The sequence below is a fragment of the Cygnus olor genome, chromosome 1 (assembly GCF_009769625.2).
Source record: "Cygnus olor isolate bCygOlo1 chromosome 1, bCygOlo1.pri.v2, whole genome shotgun sequence".
Taxonomy (NCBI): domain Eukaryota; kingdom Metazoa; phylum Chordata; class Aves; order Anseriformes; family Anatidae; genus Cygnus; species Cygnus olor.
In genome coordinates, this window is record NC_049169.1 from 47,745,273 (window position 1) to 47,761,680 (window position 16,408).

General features: G+C 38.5%; 1 protein-coding gene across 3 annotated transcripts in view; it reads left to right on the top strand.

Annotated features, from left to right (window-relative positions):
• Window positions 1-16,408, top strand: part of FGD6 (FYVE, RhoGEF and PH domain containing 6) — a 72,841-nt gene that overhangs the window by 51,954 nt on the left and 4,479 nt on the right. For 2 of the 3 annotated variants that reach the window (XM_040556967.1, XM_040556989.1), the window contains exons 12-20: window positions 206-274; window positions 1,685-1,768; window positions 2,920-2,999; window positions 7,891-7,993; window positions 8,509-8,655; window positions 9,467-9,569; window positions 11,575-11,702; window positions 12,378-12,506; window positions 14,922-15,070. In XM_040556967.1, the coding sequence (XP_040412901.1) occupies window positions 206-274; window positions 1,685-1,768; window positions 2,920-2,999; window positions 7,891-7,993; window positions 8,509-8,655; window positions 9,467-9,569; window positions 11,575-11,702; window positions 12,378-12,506; window positions 14,922-15,070 (992 nt within the window). The remainder of the gene's footprint in view (window positions 1-205; window positions 275-1,684; window positions 1,769-2,919; window positions 3,000-7,890; window positions 7,994-8,508; window positions 8,656-9,466; window positions 9,570-11,574; window positions 11,703-12,377; window positions 12,507-14,921; window positions 15,071-16,408) is intronic. The other variant, XM_040556978.1, reaches the window with a different exon arrangement.

Below are 16,408 nucleotides of genomic sequence, written 5' to 3' on the forward strand. Positions count from 1 at the left end.
GTTGGTCTTTCTAGCTTTTAGAGAGACATAAAGACGAAGAGCCTTTTTCAGGAAGGGAACCATGAATCCCAAAAGTTCTGCAACAGTTCAGGTGTAAAAATTAAAATTATATATAATCTAATAATAAAAAAGAAATGCATCAGCTGATTTGGACAGCTTGTGCCTTGAAAAGATAGGTCTTGAATTGCTTGTTTTAATTTGTTAGGTATTTTTGAAAGAGGGAACACTGATGAAGCTGTCTCGGAAGGTCATGCAGCCACGAATGTTTTTTCTGGTAAGACGGTGTACATACTGCTCTGTGCCTAGTGACGGTGTAATTTTAAGTGGTTGAAAGGTTGTACCACAAACATAAGTAACTAGCAACTTCAGATAGGGGAAAAAATGACCATTTGTTGCTGTTATACTTCTTCAGTCCAGTTTAGGGAGGTCATCTGTTACATATACAATAACATTTTAATAGAAAACAAGTTTCTTAATAAAAAATACTGTTTTGACCAATGCTTGTTTAAAATTTGAGCAGGTTGTGAGAAGGCGTTATCTGAGGTATTGGGAAAACTACAACTACTCTATCCCAGTTAGTTATACCAGATTGTAAAACCTACGGTTCAGCTGCTGATACTGCACCCTTCCCTCCTTCCTCTTCTCCTTTGCTCGCATCCCAAGCAGAGCATAGCACTGAGCTGGAAATGAAGTGCTAGCTTCTTTTCCTGTCCCCGCTGCTGTTTTGTTCTGAAACCTTTGTGCCTCTGAAGTTTCTGTTTCCACTTCAACCTTTTGTTTCTTTCCTCTATTTAGATAGTAAAGCAACTGTTGCTGTATAACTTGTGGCATTATTGGCCCACAGTCTTGCCTGAAATCTGGCTTTTGGCTACTGTAGCACAAATATTTTCCTAGGCAGTCTCAAAGTATGTATTCTAAGCTTGGAAGTGTCTCTTATATGCTCTGGAGATGACTTTGTAGCACACAGAGCACTGATATATTAAGCAGTGATTTTCATAGATCATGTTATGAAGATGTAGTAAGGCTCATGAAACCTTTGATTATTTTGCAAAGAAGCTCTTAGCAAAATCTCATGAGACAGTTCAGTCTTCAGGTCTGTGTTTATGTTCAGTAAATGAAGTCTGGATCCACGTATTGAACAACACAGGAAATAAAACATCTTAATAGCTGTTCAGTAAGTGTATCAAATAAAGCCAAGTCTGGTAGAACAGCAAATAAACAGATGCACACTTGAACTGTTTTCATTCGTATGGATAAGTTTGTCCATATAATCATAAATTGCTAATTTTAATTCTGCCATCTCCTAGTTTCTGGAATGTTTTTCTTTGTTGGAAGGGTTAATTCTAATATACTTTAAAAGTAGTTTGTTATACAATATAGTTGTGTACACGAGAAACATTTCTGTCCTTTCTGACAGCCTGTTCTTTGACATCCGTACACTGTTTACTCATTGCCAAATGTATATTTACACAAGGAAGGATATAAATAGACACCTATTGTTATCTAAATTAATAACATGAAAATGTTTCTTGGGTTCTAAGTGGAATAATAGGATGTAGAAGATGCCCTCCTGGACAGTTGATCTTAGTGCTGTATGAATTTTATATTTTCTGTAAAATGCATTTGAAATTATCAGTCTCTAAACAGTCTTTAGTCACTAAAAAGTATTGCTTCTACATTACAGTTTAATGATGCCCTGTTGTATACTACTCCAGTTCAGTCAGGGATGTATAAACTTAACAACATGCTGTCCTTGGCTGGAATGAAGGTGAGTCTCTTGCTAAAATAAGTATTTTTCTAAATGTATTTAAACTGAGGTCTTAAATTTTCAAAAGGTAGCTATGTTTATTGGTGGAAAGTGGTGTTAAAAGATGCTTATGTTACAGAGCAGTCCTGCAGGCATAAAGTTTCTTGCATAATATTGTCTGTGGGATTATTGTCTGTGTTTCCCAAAACAACTCTGTTGTCACAGCATCATCTTACATGCCTTTCATCTGGTGCTGGCCTACTCAGAAATAGTCTTGCCTACTTCTGGTTTTGTATTAAACTGTTTAGCTTTTGCCTTGCAAATGTTTTTTCTTGTCCACACCCAGAGATTAGGTATCTCTGTCTGATAACTTTGATCTGGTCAATCAAATCTCCATGGTTTATAGAGATCTGTTAACCGCAAGGGAAGATACGGCTTTTGTTTCTGAGCCTTTGTGAAAAGCACCAGAATTAAACCCCGAACCCCTCTGGGTAGTGACAAGGAGTATGCATGCCACGTATTGACACGGTCTCTGACATGACAGTTGCTGGGAGAAACAAACCATCGCCTCGGGAATCAAGTATCTCATGTATCTCATCTCTGGTCCTGTCAGGGAAGAGCACCAAATCCAGCTAGAGCACAGATCTGGCGCCCAGGCCTGAGCTTTCACAGGCGGAGCTGCAGCCTCTCTTCTGCCCGCAGATGTCTTGTGGTGGCTCAGATCCACTCTTAACTTTCCAAATCCTCTGTGTTTGAAATGTGGTAGCTCAAAAGGATCACCAGGGCAGTCTAGCCCATGGAGGTATGGGGCAGGTGCCCATTGTGGAGCACACCAGTGGCCTATATTTTGTGCTGCGGTGTGCTTTTTTGCATAGTCGTAGAAGAAACTTACAAGGCACAGTGGGAAGTGTCTGGTAGCTCTTGAGCTTCATTCCCCTGTACACCTCCAGTGTTCCTATGGTGCCACAGTGAAATAAAATGGTGGGCTCTGTGTAATCGTACTGCAGCTGAGCCCTACAGGCTGGTGTATGTTCTCCTCACTGCGAGATCTTCTCTTTAATTTACCCCTTCTACAGTAAAAATCGAAGAGACCTTGCAATAAATAAGTAAAAATAAAGCAGCATAAAGGTACCATGTCAGTTTGAATATAAATTTTTCTTTCTCAAATGAAGGTTAAAAAGCCGACCCAGGAAGCTTATCAGAACGAACTGAACATAGAAAGTGTAGAGAGATCCTTCATTCTTTCAGCAAGGTGAGTCTCGCAAATTAATGATTTTAAAAGTATGTGATTTCAAACAGGTCTCATAAGCTTTTTAATTAATGTCTTCATAGCTTGTTTTGCACTTACATGATGAAAAGTGACTCCTGGCTAGAGTTACTACAGGAGAATAGACTGACATATGGATTTCTGGAAATAAAGTAGGCTTTGTTCCAATTTGCTTTTGTTCGTATTTAAAATTTGATTTTGAATATTTAGTCTTTTTTTAATGGGCTGGCAGAAAGGAAGCCTGCTTGTATAGAATCAGTTTCACAGATACCACGTGAATTTGTAGTCTGTAATACAGTTCACTCTGACCTGTAAGGAAGACTCCATGTTGTAAAGAGATGGATAGAATCACAAAATCTATAGTAAATGTGTCTGCTATTTGAACAACTTGGGCTTAAGGCTGCACCTGATAGGAGTTTTGCTGTCATCAAGAGAGTTAACTGTTAATCAGATGGAACGAAAATGTTGATTTTTCTTCCTCTTCAGCTTAGCTACGCTTTTAAAAACTTTAAGTAAATTGAAATATTATACTTTTACTGCCTTTCTTTGAGAGGAACAAGAATTAAAATTAAGTTTCACTTCAATTAATTTTAGGCTTTGATTTTTCTCTATTTTTTTTTCCAGAGTTACTGATATTCTCTGTCAGTGCGTTAGCAGGACAGGATATGAGGCATAACAATACATTTTGACATTATTTTTAACTGATATAAATTGGAAGGAGTCATTGTGGTCAGTCATCTAGCTAAAATAACAGTGCAATTGAGATAAGAAATGGATCTCAGTGAAGTGCTGAATGGAACATGAAATTATAGAAATGTCATGAATTACAGAAATGGTGTTTGTCTTTACCAGAACAATAAATTCTCCATGTAACATGCACTAAAATGGAGCAGTTCTGGTCTGCCTTCACTGAGCTGCCTCTAACAAAGACCTGGTTTTGTGGATTGTTGTTTTTACTGCATTTGAATTGGAGTTTGATATGGTCTGTCACTTGTGACAGTGCTGATATCAATGAATAAAGACATGTTTTCTCTTTTATTTAGCAAAGCTGAGCAAGGGCAGACTGCTGCTTTCTGTGTGACCTTGTAAATACTGACACTAGGATGTCTGCTCAGAGATAGCAGTATCGTTAGCTGAGGGGTAGACCAAGGTTAACCCTGTCAGAGTAGCCAGAGGAAGCAGCTCAATTGTGTCTGAGCAGTAGTTATTTATAACAGGCTTGAAAGGAGTATTTATGTATTTTCAAAAACAAAACAAAAATGCTTCTTATGATTCTTTCGTATATTGGGAAAAAGATGCATTTCGTAGTTTGGGGTATGGTTCTGTACCGCTATCATGTGAGCAGGTCTGTGCTGCTTAGGTGCCTTGGTGACTGGGTGTTGCATAAGTACATAAAGATATTTGTGGGATTGTAGTAGCTAGTGTGTTTTTATCTTCACATGACTTGAAACAACATTTCTCTTCTACTTCAGAGTTATTAAAAAAAGTAATGTAAAAAGATTAATTGGAACTTGTGAAAAGATTATCATCTTGAAATACAACCTACATATTTTCTACAGAACAGGATAACCTCTTCTTTCTGAGGAGCTGATTAATTGTTAGATTAAAAGTAACTCCTACAAAATACATGCTGGTGCATGGGGCAAAATCTGTAACATTCCTATCCCTCTGAGGGTCATTTGTGACATGCTTTTGTCTTGTCCTTGAAATTACTGGAATTACCCTCATGTTACCAACTAAAGCTGCTCTGACTTGCTCTTTCTTTTTTAGTGTTGTTGACCTTGCATCTTTGGAGAACGTTCATCTCTGTTATTTTTATACTTATTGGAAACGGTGTGTGCAAGAGCCCAAAGTTACACAACCGTGACAGAGAGACATTGCATTTGCTTGGGATGAAAGAGATGTTGGGGGATCCAGGTGTAAATGAAGATTTTTGTCTGTCTGAAAGCAAAACCTGGGTTTGCTGTGGTATAGGAGGGAAACAAGTGGAAAACTACTAGCAGTAGGTTTTTGCATATGTTTCTGATGCTGTTCCTATTGATAAATAGTGCAGACACAGAGAATCAGTATCTTGTTAATACAGACTGCATCTTCCCTTTGATACCTCATGCTAACAGCTTCTTTGCAGTAAAAATCTCAATTACAAAGCCATAGAAGAGATTTTGAAATGTTTCTGGGGGCAGAGTTGGGGGAGAGGAGCAATTACGCTGGTGAAAAATTGCTAGTAATAACATGTAAGCCAGTTAAAACCAGAAGCATAGATTAATGCCTAAACAACGTCTTTCTTGCTTCAGGTTTAGTTTTGCTGATTGCATTAGCATTCTGCTTTATCTAGTCTGGGTTGAGGCTTCAGTTTTCTTGGGTTGTCCGTAGGGATGTGGATTGTTTTGCATGGTACAATGCGGTATTGTACTGGAAATCTCTTAATTATAAAAGCAAGCTAGCGCATCTGCATGATAAAGCACTGTGCAGAAGTAAAGCTTAGGTCCTGAAAACAACAGTCATGTCAGCCTGATGTGGTCTGAGGCCAGCTGGCCTGTCTCCTGCAATAAGGCTAGCTAACAGTCACCCCAGGCAGAGAGCTGTATTCCCCTCTTAACACAAGGATAGCTCATGCAAGACTAGCTCAGCTGTGAGAGGTGCCCTGGGGCTCTGAGCCTGCAAACAACAGGGCCGTCCTCCTCTGAGCCCCCCTGGGACCACCTAACAGCTTGGCTGCATTGAGCAGCTGCGACTGTGCTCCTCACACACACGGCTGCCAGAAACAGACATTGCTGGGACTCTCTGCAGTCCATTTGAGATTTCTGCTGATTTATTAGCTAAAATCTTAAACATAACTTGGTAAGCAAAGCTAAGAGAACTCTGTGATTTTAGTGAACAAAGCAGCTTTTGGAAGGATGCAACAGCCGCGGGACCTGCAGCAAGGGAAGTGGCAGAGCTGTGCAGCTGGGGGAGGGCTGGCAGGGACAGCAGAGGAAACACTGCCTTTTTTTGCTGCTGGAAACCTTTACATCATTTTGGTTGCTGATGGAACCACCTTTGCTCTCAGGCTCTGGAGGGTTGTAAACAACCCTAAAGGCTCGCACCAGCAGACCTACCAAGTGCAAGCTCCCTAGTAAAATGTTAGGGCCTAAGCCATGTAGCTCACTGTGTGAGCAAGCCCATCTGTAACAATCCCCACATGACTGGGGGATGCTTAATCTCCAACACTGAACCAACTCTAATTATTTAATAATAGTTTTAGGAACTTAATTAAATGTAACCAGATTTTGAAAAAGCCAAAGGAGTTGATTGGAATTAAGAATGTTATGTAGCTAATGCAGACCAGTCCTTCTTACCGGATGAGGAAGCAAGGGTAAATAAACTGAACAAAATGTTCCACTCAGAGTGTGAGATATTAGGACAGACAATAATACATTGCTTTGCCCTTGCTTGTATCTTATTTCCTCTCCTTTTGTTCTGATTTTATTGCTGTGTGTACTAGATCATGTTTTCCTTTGTGCCTCACAGGCTTCTCCTGTGTTTGCTGTATCAGATTTGTCCACTCTGATTCTACCCAGTACCCAATTTCATCCAGTTCAAAACTTCAGCTCAAAATATTTTCCTTAATGGTTCAGAAATGATCAAAGCTTCTAATTTCACCTACAATGGCCATTAAGTAATAACTGGTGTTGCACTCCTCAATCATTGCTTTCCTTTTTTTCTGACTGTCCTTTTTATATATGCATCGTGTTAAATTCCTTGGTTTAAAGAAGAAGAATAGTTTATATGATACTATTAAAGAAGTGGGGAATAGAAAATATTGTTGGTAGCAACTTCTGGTGTAGATTTCAGCAGCCCTTTCTAAGCTGGCGTTGCATCTTAAACAAGCAGTCTAGCAATTCCTCTACCGCAGACTGCTCCTTCCTCCCTCCAGGCTCCCTCTCCTTTGTGCTGGCACAAGTCATTGTTTAGCTGCATGATGAGCCCAGTCGGTAAATTGATCCTGAGGAAGGGCTGGTCGATTCCTCTCTTCAGTACGAATTTGTTTCCAGGTCCAGTTCACTGCACATAGAGCCCACTCTGTGGCCACGTGTGTGTTCTGGCACAAGGCAGAAAATAAGACCTAGGGTCTGAAAGGTAACCCACACTTTGCCGCAGCAAAATGGGTTTGTATTATATGCAAGTGGTCTTCCCACGGCCTCAGGAAGTACTCCAGGGTAGAGAGATACAGTAAGCTCATTGGACAGAGAACCATTTCTCTCTTTGGGCTAGCTAATCCGATAGAAAATTTTGGAAAAAAAAAATATATATATATATTTTTAAACGGCATAATTATTAGACTTCATAGGAACAAACTGTCAGGAGAACGAAGCTGGGGAATAAACTGCATTTTTGGGAGAAGAATGTTGGGGTTTTACAGGACTACGTATAACATACTGCACCGGGGGGGAATGCTTGCTGAAATTTCAGATTCCCTCTTATGAGGAAGGGCCCGTGCCTGTGTTCTTGGGAGTACCGTTTACACGAGTGGTAGTCAAGCTTTTCATGGGTCCGTGGTGGAGGAGGAGGTGGAAGTAACAACATCAAACCTTGAAACAATCATACGCTATTTGGGGAGGAGGAAAAGGAAAGAAGGAATCCATGTTATGACAACAGATGCAGAATCCTTTTTTAATATTAATCAACACAAGTAACTGACACCATGCAGTGTATATAATTTATAAAGGGTAATATGAGTTTCAACAGGAACTAGAGACAGTCTATAACACTGAAAAACTGCAAGAGTTAAATCAATGTGTAATAAAGCTAATGGAATCTGAATCAACACTCACTTCTTAGTTTTAAATGCTAATAATATATTGATTTTTTTAAATTATTTTTTTTACCCCAACAGTTCTGCCACAGAAAGAGATGAATGGTTAGAAGCTATCTCCAGGTCAATTGAAGAATATACAAAAAAGAGAATCACATTCAATCCTAGTAAAAGTCTTGAAGAGGTATATCACACTGTTATTATTGTTTTGTTTCCTGTTTAAATATAAAGTTTCTTAGCAGATGTCTAGAGACGCAAGAGGCATTTCATGATGAATAGCAAAACAGAATAGTAATTGATAAGAGAATAGGTGATGATAGAATAGAATGATGTTTCATAACATTATCTACTTCAGAAATTTAAAATCACTTCCAAAAAATCCAAACCAATTTTCTCAATTCTCTCTGTAACCCTGAGAACAGAAAGACGATATGAGAAGATTTTAAAACATAGCAGCTATCTATATAAATAGGTTGGTAAAGCTTGGTAGTCACACAGCTTTTTTGAACTAATTAAATACAGCTCTGTCATTAGGCTTGCATTATAATGATCACTGATGAAATAGTAGATGACATTTAAGACCATGACAATTTATCAGAGGGCTTTCCAACATTATTAGAGTTAATGTATAATCACTGATAAGTGTTTACCTTATTTTTCATCTCTGAATATAATGGTATTCTGCCTGTGTTCTCTTAGGCAGATCCAGAGAAGCAGGAAGAAGATAGCCCGCTAGGATCAAAAGCTCCTATCTGGATTCCTGATACTAGAGCCACTATGTGCATGATCTGTACAAGTGAATTCACGTTGACGTGGAGAAGACATCACTGCAGGGCATGTGGAAAGGTTGGGCAATTTTGTAATTACCTTTTCTGTTAGTCATTCCGGTTCTTTGTATGACAAATACAGACAGCCTGGTTGCACCACAGCTACTGTTTCAGGGAACACTGTACTATGAAACAATTGTATTGATCAAAAGCAGCATGCTTTTTAGAGTAAAGTGTTATGAGCGGCCAATTAACCTGGTATATGTTACTTATTTTGCATTTGGGGATATTATTTATGTTTGTCTCCTGCTTCTGCAGTTGTGTAGTACAAACCAAGAATGTTAGTTGAAATGTTCAAAATATCTTCCTCACTAATTTTTTTAAGATAAATAGTAAACTTTTTTTTTAAGTTAGTACCAAACTTATTTTATATTTAACTGTTATGAAATGCAGATATATCTGATGATCCTTTGTTTTCTTGTGTTAACGAAACGGGAATACAGAATTGAACGTAGTTCAGATACCTGTGTTGCAGAGAAATTTTCAAAAGAGCAAGGACTACTTTTAGTTATTCCTTTAAAAGCTTCTGAATATAATAGTTAAGTAACACAGTATGCTTAGTCCACTTTTCATGGATTATTAACAATGACTTATGATTTGTGTAATTGAGTGGTTTTTTCCTAAATTTTCATAGTTTAGAGGAGGAAAGAGCAGCATGTTGAACATAAGAACAAGCCAAGGCATTAAACCGTTTTCAGCGTAAAATAGTGCCTGTTTGAGGTTCTGTTATGGGCTTAACTACTGAAGCAAACATCTTCGAGCATTTACATGTGATTTACAGGTGCATATCATGTACAGCAATGGGCTGTAATGCATTTATTTGTTTCCAGATTGTCTGTCAAGCTTGCTCATCAAATAAACATGGTTTAGACTATATGAAAAACCAGCCAGCAAGAGTATGTGATCATTGCTTCAGAGAGCTACAAAAACAAGGTAAAGAAAATCTGCACAAACTGTCTCATCTCTATGCCCCATTTTAACATAATATGAGTGTGCCTCATCTTTACTGCTGGATTTAAGTGCCTAGTTCTTCTAGGGCCTGAAAGGCTATAGCCATCTGAGGTTAAAGGTTACAGAAGCCCAAACAAGTTTCTGCAGAGTAAGCTAGGAAATGAATTTGCAATACATTGGTCCTTCGTTTCTTTTTGAGTGAACTTGTGCTATGTTATTTTTCATTTACCACAGGTTACAAGTGCACATTGAAGTCCTTGCAATATATCACGGCCTCCCAGTGGGTTTGCATGTACTTTTGCCCTCTGTAACTTGTATGCTGTAAACTTCTTTTTGGAAGCAAAGCTGCTAAGATAGCTGAAGTTCTGTGGCTGTACAAAGACTTCATCCTACCAAAGCTGAATCTCTTCAGCCTCAAGCCTCAGCTTATCTCAAATTCAAGAAGCTGGCATGTCTGCACCTCAGTTCTGAGGGCAAACTCTTATGAATGACCCCAAGCATGCCTACAGCACACCATCAACATAAAACACCACAGCTAGAGCTATTTTAACTGAAACACTTTCAGGGAATATGGTACTGTTGATGCATGCTCGCAAGCAAGGGGGTTGGCTAGCCTGGTGGTAATAATACTCAGAGAAGAGGTCCGGGATCACTTTCTTTCTCATCATGAGTGAACTCAAATCCATCTCTTTGAAGGAGCTTCAAATCATTATGCCAAAACGAATATAAAATCAGTGGGGGCACCTCCCAGTGAGGTGGGTACCCAGTCCCATCTCTCTTTTGAGGTAAATTCTTGTATTCAAAGCAAGTCTGTCCAAAGACTCCAGTATAGGTTACACAAATAAGGCATGAACAGGGACTGGAACAGTTTGCTGCCCACCCCTCTGGCAGAGCTCCAGGTCAACACAAGCTTTCTGGGGTGTCTGAGGAAATCAGTGATGCCCTAGTGAAATAACCAAGCCATGGCTTCCGGCACGCTGGTAGTGTCAGTTGTCATGGGGAAGTGGGAAGCAGCATCGACAGTCCTCGGAGCGGTGGTGGTGGGAGCCTGTGAAGATGGATGGGGCAGGGGGATTGCCAGGACCGCATGCAGGTCTTTGCATTGGGCGCTAGGGGCTGCTGTGCTGCAGGCAATTACAGGTCCTTCTGTCCGGGAAAATTGCTGCTGAGCAGGTGCAGTACAGCTGGCAATCCAGTCACTTTTCTGTTCTGCTTGTTAAGAGCCTCGCCATGTTCAGGGACAGCTCAAGAAGGGGGATTAATGAAGCTTAGGGCAGCCCTCCTCCTTCCAGGTTGGGCTGGAAAATAGTGGTGTGTGTCCATAGAAAGAGGGGTTTCAAAAGAGTTAAATGTTACAGAAGTCTTCCAAGAGAAGTGAAGGAACTGCCAATTGCTGTTGAGAAAAACACAGCACATGTTCTGGAGATGGCAGCGAGCTAGAAGTGTGTGTGTGTGTGTGTGTGAGATAGCATAATGCTGGAAGAGAAGCCCTACAGCATCCATATCATCCATACTGGGGGAAGAAAAAAAAAAGAAAGCAGAAGAAGATACCAGGTGTAGAGAATTGGAAGACAAAGAGTTGGGGAACGGAGGTAAAACAGACTTAACTGCAAAGGACATCCCTTAAACACTTGGTGTGTTTTTTAAGACCTGAAGTTTTACTCTGCATGTGGGCAAAGGCATTTCAACATCAACAAAACAGACTTTGAAAACAAGCAAGACCAATCTGTTAAATTTCTTTTTTTCTTTTTTTTTCTTTTTTTCTTCCTGATGTGGCTTTGGGGATTCTAACTCGTGTTGATGATAACAGTGAAAAGTTAATTCAACAGTGAAAAGTTAATTCAACACTGAATTTAATGTGATTAGGTGTTACATTTGAAACACTATGATCAGAATAAAAATATCAGCTGATTTTTTAGAAAATAGTCATTGCTTCTGTTTATTCATCTCTGATATGGAAGCAATATATTCATCCTATGCATTTCAGATAACCAATGCACTCCTAAAAGCGGATCCCCAGTCAACCATAAATCTCCATCAAGTGCCTTGTCTACAGTATTACAAAGTATTCCCTCTGGAAGAAAGCAGAAAAAAATTCCTGCAGCCCTCAAAGAAGTAAGTGCTTTATTGATCAAAAGTAATTATATCTAAAATGTTAACAACAGAAAATTCCATATTTTAACTGTCTTTAGAATCCAAAGTCAAAAGTCATCTGTAACAGTGATTTGGGCCTCAATTTTACACAGACAGGATCCTGAGCTATAGAGCAGTGCATAAACTGCATAAGACTGTGATTTAGATAGTCTGGAATTGTAATTTCTTTCTTGCTTCCCTGTGTTTCAAAGAACTGTGATTTATCTCTGCCCCAAGAATAATTTAGAAGACTCCCACACCAACTCGTCTGTCAGCTTACAATTAGAAAAGATAGAGCTAAACTGCCAGCCTAGTTTGGAGGTCTTGGGAATGGGAGGAAGTAATTTGCCTTCTTATATAGGAATGTGTGTTCTGCAGATGTATGTGGGTCTCAGTGTTTCAGCCCTCTCATCCTGTTGCATCCAATTTAAGTTCCAATTCTTAGCGACTGCAGAAAGCTCTCTTCCAGGCTGAGAGATGGTGGCTGACAAAATTGTTTTTCTTTCAGCCACCTGAATTAATTACCAATATTAACTTGAGATGTGGATAGAATTTGTCTTCAACAGGACAGGGTTCTGAAGATCTGTTTTTAAAAAATCTGTACTGGAAAAACCTGCACAAATGTATACATCCTCTTGGGGTTTCTTTTCATTTCAGGTTTCAGCAAATACAGAAGACTCTACGATGAGTGGCTACTTACACAGATCTAAGGGCAGTAAGAAACCATGGAAACACCTATGGTTTGTTATAAAAAACAAGGTGCTATACACATATGCTGCTAGTGAGGTAAGAGATGACCTCTTAGAAATCAAATATCCAGTGATAATACTGTATTTGTAACAATCAGTTATTTTTATCATCTAGAAACAGGCTATAAAGTTAGATCACCTAATAGTAATTGATCTGATTGCAATATAGTATTTTGAAGAGGCCCAGTGAGCTTGGTACCATAATACACTGGTAAAGCTGTGCTGTTTCTGATTCAAGACTTAGCTTTGAGTACCTCTGCACTGCACACCGTTGCACAGTTATACGTATATTCTGAGTCAGTTGAATACATGGGGGCCTGTTTAGATGCATCACACTGGAAGAGTGGCAAAGCCAATATTATAAAACATTATAAAAGCATCTGGAAATACCTTGTTTTGTAGTTCTATAAGGTATTTTGAATGCATGGAAAATGAGCAAACTAAATTTCTTGACTTTTCCTGAAACCGTCTCCTCCAGTCTGGAGTTATTTTCTACTGCAGCACTGTATATTAAATAAGAAATGCATCTTGTCTAATGGCATTTGCTTACTTATTTAGAATGTGCAGTTCTACTACAGTATGGAATAATGGAATAATCTAACCAATATATATCAGCTCTGCACATCCCAGCTTGTGCTGAGGGTGCTGTAGTTTTGCACATCTTATAATGCTTTACAACCATATATGGATGCATTGTATAGCTGGAAGATCTTGTTTTTAGCTTTTTTTTTTTTTGGTATTATAAGGGATAGCTTGATTTTGCTCTTGAAAGCTGTAATACACAAACCATCTGTTTAAAGGCATTGCTGTCCCTCACTTTTGTTAAAAATGGTGAGGCCCAACCTATTCTGACCACGTAAAGAATTACTCTTCACCCCCACTCCAGCCCTACTCTGTATGTTTTCTGGTTTGAGCAGGCATTTGTGTTCAGACTTGCTACTGGGTTGCAGTGCTCCAGTGCAAACCTTTATTTTAGCATTTCTGAACTATGTTACTCCCACCAGAATATTAGCAATAGTAAATAATCAAGTAGTTCTAAAAATATCTTAATTATGTACAAAGTAATTACTTTTGCACAGATTTGAAAAAAATATTTTAGAGCATTGTCTCTCTTCTGACAGTTAAAAAGGAAACCTCAGCAACTGTGAAGACAGCCATATTAGTCCATGACAGTCATCTTAAATCATCTTTTGCTTGACTTCCCCTGAGACACCAGCCTTCCAGAGTTGCTTCAATTTGCAGCTAACAATCATAAAATTAGCTCTTCCCAATTTTCTTTAAACTGAGAAATATCCATCCTTATTTTTCATTCATTCCAGCAAGGTGGTTATTTGGAGAGTCTCAAGGGCAGGTGTAGTGGCTGGTCCAACATAGTCTTAGCCAGGAAATCCCACTTAAGCCACTTTCAGTGATTCCAAGTGATACAAGAATTAGTGGTAAAAAGATCACTTTTCAGCGGTGTAAGGATATAGATAGGAAAATAGATTGCCTTACTTGACTGTTTTCCAGCTTCAAGAAATGCTGCTTTCATAGGATACTGCTGTTTTAGTGTAAAGGCCATTACCACAGTCTTCATCTGATGTATCAGCATCTGTGCGCATTCTTTGTGTATTTTCTCTATAAATTACAGGTAGAGAAAGGTCCTGCAGAAACATTGCAGGACCTTGCCTAGTTGCAAAAGAATATTTCGGAATTTGCACGGGATGAAAATATTTCTTTTCCCCAAAATGCTGTGCAGTGTCTTTATTAATTAAAAGAAAAAAGTATTAAAAAATGGAGTAATTGAGATGAATGAGGAAGGCAAAAGGCTGCATTTTAGCCATGTTTTGAAATTAAATGAAGAGTAGCTAAAAGGCACAGCTTCTGTTCTTACTCATTCCTAGCCAATCACTTTTGAACACTGAGCAACTTTTTTTCCATCCTTTTAATTTTCAGCATCAGAAAGCAAAATAAGTTTAGCCATCAAAACCATCTGGAGTGAGACTACAGTACTTGAGATCATAAGTTACATCCATTGCTCCTCCTTCTAGCATACTCCATGCAGCTAAGAGCATCTCATGTCCCTCTTAAGACATGAAAACTTACTAAGGTTGTTGGTGGAGTGAGTATTAGGCTAGATGGACTTTTGGTCTGCAGCCAGATGATGCCCGATCTTTTGATATAAGAGGTCCTTACTGGGCAGAATGACGAGAGTATACAGTGACAGACAAGGTAGATGTTATCAGAAAAAAAGTGAGGAACAGCAGTATTGCAGTCTGGGAGGTTTTGTTATTTTCCTGCATGGAGGCTATTTTAAAAAAAGCAGCATTTTGTGCATGAGTATTTGTAACAACTTGTTTGCTGTATAATCTGTTGCAATGGTAGGGTGCATGAATATTGTCTAAATGCATTGTTTAATATATCTTACCAGCTCTAATTTTGTCTTGTTCAATTTTTTTCCTCCATAAACTAGGATGTGGCAGCACTAGAGAGCCAGCCTTTACTGGGATTCACAGTCAGTGAAGTCAGAGATGAAAACTCAGAGTCTAGAGTGTTCCATTTATTGCACAAAAACACTTTATTTTACATATTCAAAGCAGATGATCCCCATTCAGCTCAAAAGTAAGAAATTATTTGAATTAATTCCTCTTACTTTTTCCAGGAAAAAAATGTTTTAGAAGTCATAAATGTTAATATTAATGGATTAAGCATATGTACAGTAGGTGCATATTATATAAGCAGTTTTAAAAAAAAATTATTTAAACACAGGTCCTGGTTTCATTAGCACTTCTGAAAAGGCAATCAAAATGGAGTGGAATTGGGCAAAACATTGTGTTTTGTTTTTGTTTTTCTTTAAATGAAGATGCAGGCTTCTTAGACCCAGAAAAGTCCAAGATAAAATACAAAGTCTTTCTTTTTCATAGCCTATTCCATGATCTCTTTACCTGGTCTGCTCAAGTGAAAACGAAATGCGTTACCTTTGTAGAAATCTGCAAAATGTGTTCAAAAAGCTAACTGGTCTGTCCCTGTTTTTATTTTATTTCCAGCTCTAAATTTTGGTTATTTTTAGTGAATATATGGAACTAAAATAAGTGAAACCTAAAAAGTAAGGTACAGAAGTGTGAACTGTGTATGCAGATGTGCATGAGCATCTAGGCGTGCTTAACATGCTTGGATGAAAAGCCTGAATTCAGAGAACGTTCACACAAGCTGCTTTAAGTTCTGCTGCTGTGTCTGAATTTGGACTCATATTTATCAATTTATATACTGTGTTTATTTTATACAAAATAACCTTGAAATGTGGTCATTAATTAGTAAAAATAAAACAAAACAAAAAACCCCCACACTATTTGCTATATGAATCATGGAATAAACTAGAAATGAGCCCGCAAGCAATACATTTGTCTTGCCTACGTACCTAGTGTATCTGATGGATTTCAATGCAGCTTTCCCAAGTGAATTTTACATTAATAAAATAGATTTCATTGGCCAACTAGTCCATTATTACTACTTAAGCATTCAAATTGCTGTAGGTATAGTTTTGTGCAAATAGGGATGTTCTTAAAAAAAAACAAAGTACCCATGACAACTGGAAATTTTGAACAGCGGAGAACAGACTTAATGATACTTCTCTATACACGGTCTTCGTTAGATTGTTGGGGGAGTATTTTGTCTTGGAGATGCATGCAAATGTTTCCTTTTCCATTAAGGCAGTATTTTCTTGTTTCCACTGTGTCCTCATTTGTACTATACAAAACAAAAGGATTAAAAAAAAAAAAAAAAATCCCAAGGCCTCCAATAGCTTTGTTTTCCAAATCAGATGATGGCTGTTGCAATCAGAAGGAAAAATTGTAATTGAACGTGGTCTATTTTACTGAGGCTAGGAATAACATTACCTTACATTGCAAACTCTCTCCAAGTATTTAATAGACTTAGTAGATTTATGCTGAACTTGCAAAA